This window comes from Clytia hemisphaerica, unplaced genomic scaffold, assembly GCF_902728285.1.
Source record: "Clytia hemisphaerica strain Z4C2 unplaced genomic scaffold, Clytia hemisphaerica genome assembly, whole genome shotgun sequence".
Classification (NCBI taxonomy): domain Eukaryota; kingdom Metazoa; phylum Cnidaria; class Hydrozoa; order Leptothecata; family Clytiidae; genus Clytia; species Clytia hemisphaerica.
In genome coordinates, this window is record NW_027104601.1 from 29,505 (window position 1) to 42,555 (window position 13,051).

At 35.1% G+C, this 13,051-nt stretch overlaps 1 protein-coding gene across 1 annotated transcript; it reads right to left on the reverse strand.

Annotated features, from left to right (window-relative positions):
- Nucleotides 1-671: 671 nt before the first annotated feature.
- LOC136824139 (Bardet-Biedl syndrome 2 protein-like) lies at nt 672-11,221 on the reverse strand. Its single transcript, XM_067080303.1, has 19 exons — nt 11,119-11,221; nt 10,708-10,849; nt 10,009-10,230; nt 9,155-9,343; nt 8,612-8,689; nt 7,945-8,049; nt 7,588-7,674; nt 6,256-6,391; nt 5,744-5,883; nt 5,188-5,371; nt 4,597-4,732; nt 4,055-4,096; nt 3,749-3,833; nt 3,342-3,473; nt 3,004-3,078; nt 2,402-2,464; nt 1,977-2,089; nt 1,127-1,275; nt 672-899 (listed from the first exon to the last, which is right to left on the reverse strand). The coding sequence occupies exons 2-19, from the start codon at nt 10,822-10,824 to the stop codon at nt 790-792; spliced, it is 2,163 nt and encodes a 720-aa protein (XP_066936404.1). The 5' UTR covers nt 10,825-10,849; nt 11,119-11,221; the 3' UTR covers nt 672-789.
- Nucleotides 11,222-13,051: the final 1,830 nt, after the last annotated feature.

The following is a 13,051-nucleotide window of genomic DNA, read 5'->3' on the forward strand; positions in this document are numbered from 1 at the left end:
CATTTCATTTTCTATAGTGCCAATCATTATCTTTTCATCATTGCGTACTTCTAAACAAAATTTCATAAATTATTTTTTCCTTAATAATAATATTTATACATTAAAATGTAAAGTACCCTAAAAACTTGCTTTAAAAATTTTGCTTATAAATTTTATACACACAATAATATATTATAAATAAAAACTTTGAATTTTGATTACACTCAGTTAAACTAGGGAGCAGTGCGTTAACAAAAAAGAAGCTAAACTACCGCATGAACTAATGCAAGTATAAAATGTTGTTTCCTGCCCTAAGGGACATAAACAAATGGTCTGAAATGAGATGGTTCGCCCTGTTCCCCATAGTTTTGAGTAAAACTTTAAAATCTATTTGCCTATCAATCTTCTAAAGTCGAGATACCAAAGTCGAGATAAGACAATTTGAAATATGTATAAAAATTGGTTCTTACACGGTTCTAAGCAGGTTGAAAATTACCAAGAAAAAAGATTTGAAGGTTTTAATCAGAGTTTACAGGGAAATGATTTAAAACTATCATCTATTTTTCCTTTAATTCACCAAGGATTTCATTTTCACCAACCATGTGATTCAGAAACAGATGGAGAAAGTAGATCAAGTTATCAAAACATATTTGTTGGGTCATAGCTCTTCAATGATAACGGTGAAGGTAGACTCTACTCGAAGATACCATTTTGAGATTTCACGCATTATGTCGTGGGTTTTCATTGAACAAGTGCTTCCATATTTATAATGGTCTTTGTGCCATGGGTTTCAATGGATAGGATTAAAGGTTAACTCACAGTGAGGGTACCATGTTTGATGATTTTCAGCAACGCGTCAACGTCATTCGTTTTGATAGCATTGCGACAATTTGAGATGACAGAAGTTTTCGCTTTACCAACTGCAAAATTAAAAACATATACAAAAACACTAAAATAAATTTAAGCAATTTATGGCTTTATAATGGCAAATACAGCAAAGCCCAAAATTCAAAAGATTGGCTTCAGATTCTAAGATAAAACACGGAAAAAAGCTTTTTGTAACGGTAGTATCGAATTCATAATGAATGAAAGAGAACGTTTAATAAGGGGTGCAAGAGATTTGATAAAATGAGGAAGAGCACCATACCTCTAAGGTTTCCTGCTCGTACAATAGTTTGATTGACAATCTTCAAACATTTTAAAAGCTCTTCGTGATTGGTGCTACGGATTTTATATCCACTGATCAAATCTCGATTCAAATCAAACAACTCAATGTAACTTCGCTTCATATTGCTCCTGAGAAAATATGAAAAGGTTCAACCTCGCATAACAAACGACTAAATTCAAGTCGTGGTAGGGTGGTATGGTATATATTATACATACAAATATCCCATAACAGTTATCACATATGTAATAGTTATCGGACAGTTGCGAGTACAATCCGAGTACAATATGAGAAATATTTTACGAGTTCCGAGATTTTCCAGTACAAAATATACGAAAAATCCGGAACGAGTGAAATATTTCCATATTGTACGAGCAAATGTCTGATAACTGGTTTATCGATGACCCAAAAAATGCACTTTTTGTGTTAAAAAATGCACTTTTTTGTGTTGGAAGAAAGCGCAGGGCACTTTTTTAGCAAAGTGACGTTAGATTGCTTCTACCGCTACAATGCAACAGCATCTTTTCGTCAATTTATATTTTGTACATGTAAAATACAAGATATATTGTACTCTTCTTAACCAATGAGATTGCAGATATTTTTTGGATCGCCGATAATACTGTATAACATGTTTCATAAACAACTAAAGTCTAAAGATGAGATGGGTTTTACTCCATCGAAACCAATCTCATGAGACGCGTTGAGAGACAAAAAAAAATGGTTTTGAATTCCAAATTCCAAAAGAAAGGAGTTTTTTGGAGTTTGTGCACTGAGAGAAAACGTATGGAGGACTGCTTTCAACACTTGCTCTTTGAAAGATTGTAAAACTTACATATCAGCCATCAGACGTGAATCTTCAGCTCTCACCACCAAACTTCGTATCAAGTTTGAATGGTCAGCCATTTCTGCTGTTAAACGTCCACACACAGAGTGTAACTCATCCACCTGTAACAAAACGAAATCATCAACGGCATTCTGGTTCAACTTCAGTATCTTTTCCAACGAGTTTGGGAGGCCAAGTAAATTTCATAAGTCCCTGATGCTCACGTAAGTGTGAAAAAATTCAAAAATACCGATCACTTTAGATTTTTCAAGGAAGCTCCTAAGTTTTAACAAAGACTTCGCACTTAATTCTTAGTAAATGGTAAGCTTTGATCGTTAATCTTTTCAAACTCGATTTCGGGTGAGCAGTTATGCGGCGTGAAAACAGATAAGATATATGTACGTATCATAAAGAAGAATGATAGGAAGTGATACCTTGATTAGGATTGCTTTGAGCTCTTCCATATGTTCAGGAAATTCTGCCAGAGTGATCAATTCCTATAAAATAATCGAATGATTATGATCGAAGCGTTGGCTCATTAAAAGATGAAGTACTGTATGTACTATAGCATAATAAAAGATATAGTATACCGACCCATTTCTCTGAGCGACCTGAATAACTAGAAAAACATAATGAAGAAATACATAGCTTTGAGGAATGTGAAAATAAAAGGATGCTGGAATAGTTTTTCCGTTAAGAATTTTTCCTTTAAATTTTGGCGGGGATTAAATTTGGATTTAAATTTTGAAAAATTCGCTCAAATCAAATCTCCGAAATAACTTTAAAAATAATACAATGTGAAAAAAAATCAGTTCCTTTTCGTAGTTCATTCTTTCACTTTAGCATCTTCAATTTCCCATCTGCCAAATTAAATCCCCGCCAAATTTTACAAAATTGATCAGTCGAAAAAATCCAAACTTAATCCACTTAAGGTAATGTAACCACAACTGATAATATAGCAGGGTTTTCAAACTTTTTTAGACCCAATGCGACTTGTTTGGCTAAAACCAAGCAAATGAAAGAGAGTTAGACTTACCTCCAGAGCGAGAAAGGAAGCGAGGTTTTGAACGACATCTCCAACCAAGTCCATGTCTTCTGAACGAATCACAACCTGAAATATGAATTTGATTCAGGCGTTAACGAGACTTGACTGGCGTCCTGATATGGAGTGTGTAGCAGAAACAGCTATTAACCAGACCATAGGAACTTTGAGTTTAGAGCTCAAGTTTCGGAGAAGTAGCTTTTTTACTGAGCATTGATTCTGTATCTCATCCAAGGTAAAACTAAAAATTTAGAAAGAGAATTCTAAATAGTACTAATCGATGCTAAATAATAGACCAACTGATTCGGAAAGAGTAGCATTGGTTGACTTACAGTGCCTCCCGTTGTCATGGTGATTTGTAAAGGGAGTTGGGTTCGAGCGGAAAGAAATTTCAAGTCCAGTTCTCCGTTCTTAGCGCCGATTTCGTTTGAAAGAAGAAAGTTTTGTTGAGCCCATAACACTACCTATAAAATTAGGTAATACATTTTCATGAGAGCTGGGTATCAAACCCCCATAGCATCTCAGCTCAATCGTAGTCAAACTTCAAACATAGTTCCAAAACAACGTCTAGTCTGTCCATCCTTCCCGACGACTGGACGACAGATGAAGATTAGACAAATATTACAAATCCGAACATTATTTCGTAGAGGTTAATAGACGTATGAAATATACGTCTATGAAAAAGTAGTATAGGTCAAGATCAGCTAAGTTTTATAGACAGCTTTTTAAGGTCGCTTACCCTGTTCACTCGTTCATTGACATCAAATTGAACGTATGATCTCGGCTGAGCGTATCCTTCTGGGCAGAGCTGATATAATGAAAACCTAGAGAAGGCGAAAAAAGCATAAAATTAGAAATCATTGGCTCCAGACTAGTAATTCTTAAACGAGAGGTTTCGTTGAATCACCATTGGGATATTTAAGATAATTTACACAATCAGAATTTGGGAAGTCTTCAGCATTACATTGTTAGCTGGTAATGTGCTACGGTCAACTTTTTTTGTGTATTTTCAAAGCAGAAAAGAAAAATATTTGTTTTAAGTTACCTTGGTAATTGTCTAGTCAGCTCAAAGACATGAAATTGTTGACTGAAAAAGAAACAAGATAACATTCAGAGAATATTTGAAGGAATAAGCACCATGAATTTGGCCTGAAAAACCTCGCCTAATCAACGAATTCATCGAAAATCACATTTGCGACATCAGAAATTGGCTGACATATAACTTATGGTGTTAGTTCTAATAGGCCATTTCACAGTCGAAATGGATCATGGGTAATCAGGACTGGTTGCGCCCCGATGACGGTTTCCCGTTGGATAGACCCAAAAATCTTCAACATTTTTCAAAACTTTGGACCAATACAATAGTAAGTCGTCATTAGCACGCAGTGGTCTTGATTACTTATTACGCTTGCGACTGTGAAATGGCCTATACAAAGAGCCCATTTTTTAAAGATACAATTGAAGATTAAAGGTTGTGTAATTTCGAAGTTATTCTAGTTATAGCCTTGATTTCAGCCAGGCGAGATTTAGAAAGTCATTAGGTTAAAGAGTCATTAGAAAACTTGATGAAAAAAGTTGAGTACTTACCTGTTTTTATGACCAACCAAAGCTTTGATATGAAGATCGATGGGTATATCACGGGGAGGGTATATAGGTATTCGAACGCAATTGGACAATTCATGGGACTGCGGATGAGTCACGTGACTCTCACCGTCGAATATTCCTTCGGACAGAAAGTAGTAAAGAGAAATATTACCTCAGGCTAGAAGTTTTTCGACGGATAAGATGAGAAACGTAAAAATGTAAAGCTTGCTAGGGATCTAAAAGGGGAGAGAATATTTTATCATTTAGACTCGTATCAGTTTGTCCTCAGATTAAGACGCCTTGGAATTTTTACGATATAAAATCAGTATAGTTATAAAAGCTCAATATGAAAGCTCAATAATGACAGAGAACCAATTTAAGGTATGTTTTTGAAACAAGGCAGATGAGGACATGAAGAGTGACCACCTTTAGAGTGGATTAAACTTTGCATGAATCAACAATGGCCATTTTCATCAAAATTAGTTCCGGTAAAAAGAATTGAAATCCAAAAACACAAAAAGAGCCTGATTCTCGTCATTTAATCAATTCTCGATTAATTCAATTCGCGAAAAGTTTATCCACTGAAGAAATTACCTTCAGCAAAGATGATGACTGATTTGACAATTGTGTCATTAATGGTTTGAACTGTTAACTCTACAAACGCTGGAGCACTCCCATCACCGCTGACCACTTGTAGAGAGGTTTGTAATTGTGTATTGGCGGGAATGGATCCTTGGATGTGAGTGGAAGACTCTCCAGAGGCTATGTCCTGTGCCACCTAAAAATTAAAGAAAGTTATGTTAAATTTAGCGCCCGTCTCTACTTTCCCACACTGTAATAACGTATGATAAATAAAGTGAAGAAAGTGAATCATGACGTAATTGTCTCAAAATTGGAAAAATGATAGTTTGGTTCGGAAAAAACTCCTCCAAAAAGTGGAATACAGAGAAAAATAATATCATACACTTTCTTGCGTTTGTGCTTTTTGTACATTATAGCAGACACACACATGACACATACAACAACACAACAACAGTTGGCACGCAGTGTAATAATATAAACGCATTCAAGCTTGGTTCGTTATTTCAACCAAAAGATTAATATCAAGCGGAAAGGCACTTCTAAACTTTCACAACAAAATAATCTTCACCCTGTTGTTTCCTTGGTAGTTATTCAACTCCAGTAAAAGGTTTTGTTTCCGTTGTGCCAGTTCCCGGACTTTCTCCTGTTCTGCTGTCAAATCAACCACCGGTTGTCGATTTTCTGCTACTGCTGGTACGAAACCACGAACTAAAACAAAGAGAAACGTAAAAACTGAATACTCGAAAGTTTAAACTGCTACGCTAGTCTGTGAATGTTTTCGATTTTTTTAAGCTCGTATGTCACTCAGTGTATCCCATGAAGACTGCAATACTAAGAAGTCGAGTTTTACATAACCTAAACATTCAGGGAATACAATTGCCTTCAAATCATACAAATTTCAAGAGAGGTTTTTGTATTGGGTTTGTCAACTAAAGAAAGATATAGAGATATTCGAATAGTCTAAATTCGAGACCAAACTTTGTAAGCACAGTTTGCTATCAAAATAATGCATAATAACCACATTATAATAGCTGGCATCCCAACGATATACCAGCTTTGCGCACATGCGCAGTACCATACCTTCTCCTTCAACAGAACAGACCACAAGTTGTTGTTTCCCGTCCATACGGTAATCTGCATCGAGAACACCGGCCACTGCTGAGCTCAGATTCTCCTTAAACACAACTTCGCCCGTACGATCACTCCTCGCGTCCACCTGTCAAAAAAATTAGAAAATGTTATATACAGCATTGGCGGATTTAAAACAATACAGCAACTACGTCGGAAACATACGAAGGAGTGCAACGCTCGTTAAAAGACAATGAAATTACAATTACAAATCTCTTCGTCTGATAAGTTCGACATAGTCTAAAACCGCCTATGTACATAATAGGCTTTCTTCGGAACTGCATAAAGGAAGGGCATTTTATTATGGTGTACAATGGTCTCTCCCCTTCCTTTTTGATACTCAATGAGAAAACCGCGAAGCGACAAATTTTGCATAATGCTGGTTAAATAGTAGACTGGAGTCGTTTATAATGCACGTAATACAGTAGTGTAGGCGTTATATGATAATACGATTATGGTTACGGGATTTAGTTTGTATAAACGACTGGAAGAATCCGCTGTTCCGGCCTTTTAGAATTCCCAGCTAGCTACGCAGAAACTTGCGTAGCGAGAAAATAATTTATGAAGCAACAAAAAACTCTCAAAAACAAGATCAACTCAAATGAAAAATTTTAACACACAAATCAACACATTTTTTTTTTCAAGAATTTTTTTTGAGCGGAAAAAAATTATAATTGCAACATTGACACTTTTCTTTTGTTTGGAGTTAGTGCACAAAGGTTTCTAGACGACTAAAATTGTTCCCTACATTACTTTTTCCTTTATTTCTACTATGTTTGAGTTAGTCGTCTAGCTTGCTAGACTAGTTAAATAGTCGAACGTGCGCACCGCACTGGGCTCAACTTCAGATATTTTGTTATTCGAAAGCCCAATTGTAACATTTCAAATATTTAGTATTAGGTAGCAAATATTATAGCTTTGTCCGTTTTGGCTGAAATTTGGTACACTTGTACCCTAGGTCCCAAAAATCAAAATCAAAATTTTTGAAAAATGAAAAAAACACCCCCAGATATTCACCCAAGGAACAAATGTGCAAAATTTCAGCCAAATCGAACAATTTTTAAAGTCTCCAGGCTGCCCCAAAGTTTTCGGACGGACATACAGACAGACATACATACAGACATAAAGACATTGTCAGATTCTAGCTCAACTGAAATTGATCTAAGAATTCCACATTTTTTTGAATTAAAAACATTCTTTTAAAGGAACTTTCAAAGTGTCACACCATATTATTAAGATAATAAATGAGTGAATTTCATTTCAAAAGCATCAAAAGAACTTCACCTTCCCGTTAGACCATCCGGTGACCAATTCAGGAACGCCATCATCATCCAAATCAAAACTGTGAATTGCAATCGCTTGATTCTTCGACTAAATGATGAACATGAAGAAGTCAACAAAAGGGGTCATTTTTATGAATATTTCAAGACATGTATTAAAGCAAGCGAGCAGGAATTACTTGTACCTGAGACCACTGAATGAAAGAGATTGAGAAGAAGAAGGAGAGCATAGGCCTTCCCTAAAGGGAATAGGCTTCCTGAAAAAATATTCAAGAGAATCACAGATAATTTAGCGCAAAAGGGAAAAGTAAAAGTAAACTGTGTCAAGTGTGAATAAGGAATAATATTAAGTAACCCTAACCTTGATTCTCCAGTAGCGTGCACTTCGATCATAAACTCCAACTGTTCCATTGGCTAACGCATATCCAAAGCGTGAACCATACAAACATTTCAATGACGTCACCGCCTAAATGAGAGGGGAGGGGGTGCATGTAAAAAGTAAAACACGTTGCTAGTGCCGATGCAAATTGGCTTCACAGACTCGACCACCAAGGAGAGTAAACTTTGACGCAGCATATGTTGTTATTTGAAAAAGTAAGTGTATTCAATCGCGACTTTTCGTGACTACATGTTTTTTCTTTTACAAGCATAACGTTTATAATCAGTTTTAGGTACCTAAACAATGGCTCTATTGTTTGAGAACAATAGAATGCTAAAACATAGTGCGAGCCTGATATAGGGGTAGGCACTTTCTTATAAAACATGACTATCGCTTGTTGGCGTGAAGAGAGAACGCAGGATGCCGGTTTAAATGTATTATATATTCGGAAGAATACAATGAACGGCAATCTTGAGAATATCTTCGTCACTGATAGTGAAGTTGAATTCGAAATCTTGTGAGTTGGACATCTGAGGGTAATAAGAATTCATGTGAATATTTGTTTTGGGAAAAATCATGTACAAAACCCGTACAATTCCACATCCAGAAATACTGCTTTTCCAAGTAATTCGTAGTAATTTCAAAGTACCTCAGTTTCGGTCATTTCCGCTATGATTTCATCGTCTTTGAAAACACGGATATCAAAATCTTCCGAACCAACCAGTAACTAAAGAGTTGATAAAGATTTAAGAATATAAATTGTTACTTATGTCCCACTTACTTACCAAACATTGGCCTTAGTAAAAGATTTTCAATAATGTGTTTGTTGAACAACCATTAAAAGAGTGCTCAATACTCTTCGTAGAGCAAATTCAATAAAGTTATATTTCAAAAATCACCATGTAAAAGACACTACTAGAAGTTTCATGCTACATACGCAATCATCAGATGTATAAAAACATTTCTCGAAAAAAACTAATAGTAAGACATAGTAAAAGATTTTCATAAATTAAACAGCGAGGAAAGTTTTGTTTCTTGTAAACCAATGGTCTACATTAGAATTGCTTAATCATTGCGATCTTTATAAGTGCTCAGAAATATTTCAAGCTATACCTTTGTTTGGATAAGGCTATTTCCAAAAAAGGTGATCAGAGTTTTAAGTAATTAAAGAGAAACTCATCAAACAAAATACCTCGAGGAATCCATCGGAGTTGAAATCGACCAATCCCATTGAGCTTACATTATCACCGGTGACCGTCCAAAATTCATCGTTTCCTTCATGGTTGAAACCTTGTATAGAACAATTACCACCTGCTAATACCAGTGGTGTACTGTTGTTACCGATGGTTCCAACGAGAAGTGAATTCACCCCATCCGCCATCTATAATGGAATAGCGAGTTTATGTATGTGTGTTTTTTTTGCGACGGTCGGAGATGGTTAGTTTCTGCTTTGTCAAGACCCTGATCAACACTTTACCTTCCTTGATTTTGCGAGTCGAAACTAAGGGTTTTGCAAAATGACTTCAGTCACTCCGCCGTCCTCAGCGATAACAGGGACCATTAGCATCTAGTACGGCAACTTTGAAAAAGTACGACAGGATTGAACAAAAAAAAAACCCTTAGGTTTGGATCTGGATCGCAGCTAGATTCTATTCTTTTCGTATCAATTTTCTCATGAGAATAGTGAATTTTAATAGGGCAATTAATGGACGTTTTCAAATCTGAAGACGACTTGAAAATTCGTCGTCTTTTGGAGGAAGACGGCAAAGGAAGAGTACAAAAGTTTTAAATGATACGAATCCCTCGAGAATTATAGCGTCATTTTTTGTATAAACTTAATTACATTTCAAATTTGTCCATGTGATATTAAGATAAAATCGGATAAAATTTGCCATTTGATTTTAAGATTTACTTCACGTCCTTATTCAAGTAGCCGTCCTGGATGCTAAAGGTCCCTAACGATAGATTGAATAGGTATTAAGTATATTAAATATTAAGGACGTTAGATGAATGTCGGACGAACGTTGTGTGCCAGCTGATTCTTACCTCTTGATAAAAGAGATCGGAGTTATTTTCGACATCGTACGCCAAAAGGTTTGTGGGTGTTCCAATGAAAAGTAAGTCTCTTTCACTGTCATCCAATGACCCACAACACACTGCACTGACTTGCTGGTTGATGTTCAACAGGTTGATATCGCTGCTCGATTGAGCGACTTCCATGCGGCCGCCCGTCAAGTTCAAGCGTTTGTGTGGGTTGTGTATGAACACCTGGAGAGAAGGGAAATTTCTGAATGGTCTCCAGCTGTCTCCAGCCCACTCTAGGCAAACTAAAATGACTAAAGTGAACTTTATTGTGTATAGTTAAGTACCTTATCGGAAGCAGTTTCAAACAGACTTTTTTGACATTTAACAACATTTGTATACGGACGGATGGAAAAACATTTTGGATAAAGGTACTTTTAGAAAAGACTAGTCTCAAGCCCACGAGCGGCATCTTACTAGTATGAATCTTGACGAAAAGAAAGTTTTTAGCTACGAATCTAAAGCTATGACCGACGAGTCCCTATTCGAAGAATATCAAATAAATTTATTTATTTGTGATATATCGAAGGTTAGGAAAAATGTTTTTCAAAATAGCAGACTTTGTCAAAAACTTTAAGTTATAAAAAACCTAAGACAATGCTATCAGTAGTGGCAGCAGTGTGACAGGGGTAAAGGGTTCAAAATTGATAGAAAATGACTCACTTTACTAGCAGTGGTAGCAGCAGTGAGACAGGGGTGTTTGCCATCATATTTCCCGATCGATACCATCCGCGCATGGATTTTGTGGCTTAATTTCATCGAAAAAACTGGTACCAACATGATTAGGGCAGAAATTTGTTCGATACTAAAATATGTGAGAGAGAGAGAGAACTCCTGAGATATCTGGTAAATGTTGACCATCTGATGAATTGATTTAATGTGTTTTTTTTCTCGTGGAAATCTTGAAAATGATTTCTGAGTATCAAAAAAAAAACCTTTCAGTGGCGAAAAATTTAAACCTGATTTCTAGATTGAAGCTTCAAAATCATGTAGCCTCATGCGGAATTTGTCTTCCCTGGCGGTTTTTTTGAGCCCTAGTATTCTCAGAGAGGCTGTAAAATAAGAATTTCATACCTCAAAAACAATTGATATTCCCAGGATGTAATGTATCAAGTGTTGTTAATAGCTTTGATGGCAGTCATTTAATATCCATTTCTTTATTTGTGTTCATATTTTCATGTTATAATTTTTTAATAATTTTTTCATTATGTCTGTGAAATAAAAGAGCGTAAAAATGTAAACATGATCAATGCTTTAGTTAAGTTTAAGACGCTGAAAAAAGTTATGGAATTTTAGAGAAAAACAGGTCCGGTAAACTACAGACTTTCCATTGATGGTTAGGTACACATGTATAAAGAAAACCCGATATCTAGTTCTACAAAAATCACATTAATTGGAAAGTTTCACATAATAAACAGTGCATTACTCTTTAAGCTGTATCCAATACAATTTAAAGAACCCCCCCCCCCCATCATACACTTCCCATCCCCATTTACATTCAGCTCCTTTATTTTAACAATTCTCAACGAGACAGGGGTGTTATGAAGTATGGTCTTCCCTTTTAAAGGAGTTTTTGTTTTTTGTTTTAGGACCACACCCTCCCTACTGCTGTTTAAGCAAATACATTATTTTCTTTTGAATTATTACTAGTAAACATTGACTACATCTCTATACTACAAGTAATTAAGTTATTATCTTAAAAATAATATGAATGCATAAATTCTATAATCTCGTATTTTAAACAACCTAAAAATTGTTTCAAAAAATATAAACTCAAGAATGAAAGCGTTTCAATGTTTATCTGACGTCCCTAACGTCCATTTAACGTTAGATGAACGTTAACCGGATGTTGTGTTGCTAGTTACAGAGCTTCTTATTTTTTTCAGAGTGACAGAGTGAATCTAGGTTTTCTTTATAGGCCAGTGGCCATAAATTTCGAATTTCTTGCCTTGGTAAAAAATGTAATTAGGTTAATATTAGCCATTAAATTGAGGTAATCGTCAACCAGATAATAATTCTAAAATTATAAGAGTAGTAGTTCAAACTAATTTCCACTTATTTACAGATAATCTTTTAATAACTTCATTAAGATGCATAAATTATCATAATTATTATTGTTATGTCTTGCATAAATTAGCGTGAGCAAAATAATTGTTTACTTACTCGTCATGATATAAACGAATTAAAATAGACCAAAAATAGATTTTTTCTATAAAATAAACAAATAAAGGACCGTGAACTAATTTGTGTTTCTTTAGTTTAGCAAGGGAACTAACTTTACGCAGTCAATACTCAATTTTGAGTAGGTTCTTTCCTTTGGGGTTTCAACTTAAAGATTTTCACAGAACTTTTTTTCGCAGTACAGACTTCAGACGTCCATCCCCATCCGACAGAAACACGACAAAGTTAAACAAAAGAAAAACAAAGAACAAAAATGACCAAGTAGTAGCTCGTAAGCGTTTTATGTTCTTATAGAAAAACTGTCCCCCTTTTCCGCGAACAAAAACCGGGTTATCGATCGGGATTTCAGAGTGACTAAGTCAACCTGTACATAGCAAATGGAATTCAAATCCGAAATAGGACAAAAATGTGAACTGAACAAAAGTAAAAAAAGAAGAAGGAAAAACGAAATAAAATTAATTTAAAATTGGAAAAAATAGCGGAATAAATAATTTATAAAGTTTATCACGAAGGTTACAACAAAAATAAAAGTCTATTTTGTGTAAGAATTTAAAAATAAAAAACGGTCAACAAAGAATTGGAAATAGAATAAAAATTCTAAACTAAAAAATTTCTCTGTAGAATAAATTTATCAAAAAGTCACACACTGAGAATGATCTGGATTTTTCAAGGACTATCTTTTGTTTAGTAGTTTCATCGAAAATATAAATCTTAAGTATGTCTCAAAAGTACGTGGACACTTTTCATTTAACATTGGTAAAATAAGAAGTTTCATCTCGTTGGAAAGATAGTCACAACATGGAAAATCACAAAAGTCTTCTAATTT

Bases quoted from the DNA above. Each gene is read 5' to 3' on its own strand.
- LOC136824139 (XM_067080303.1), bottom strand. From the start codon at position 10,824: ATGTTGGTACCAGTTTTTTCGATGAAATTAAGCCACAAAATCCATGCG. The intron at 3,834-4,054 runs GTAACTTAAAAC...CGCCTTCTCTAG, and splicing joins CTGACTAGACAATTACCAAG to GTTTTCATTATATCAGCTCT. The intron at 2,090-2,401 runs GTATCACTTCCT...GTTTTGTTACAG, and splicing joins TCAAAGCAATCCTAATCAAG to GTGGATGAGTTACACTCTGT.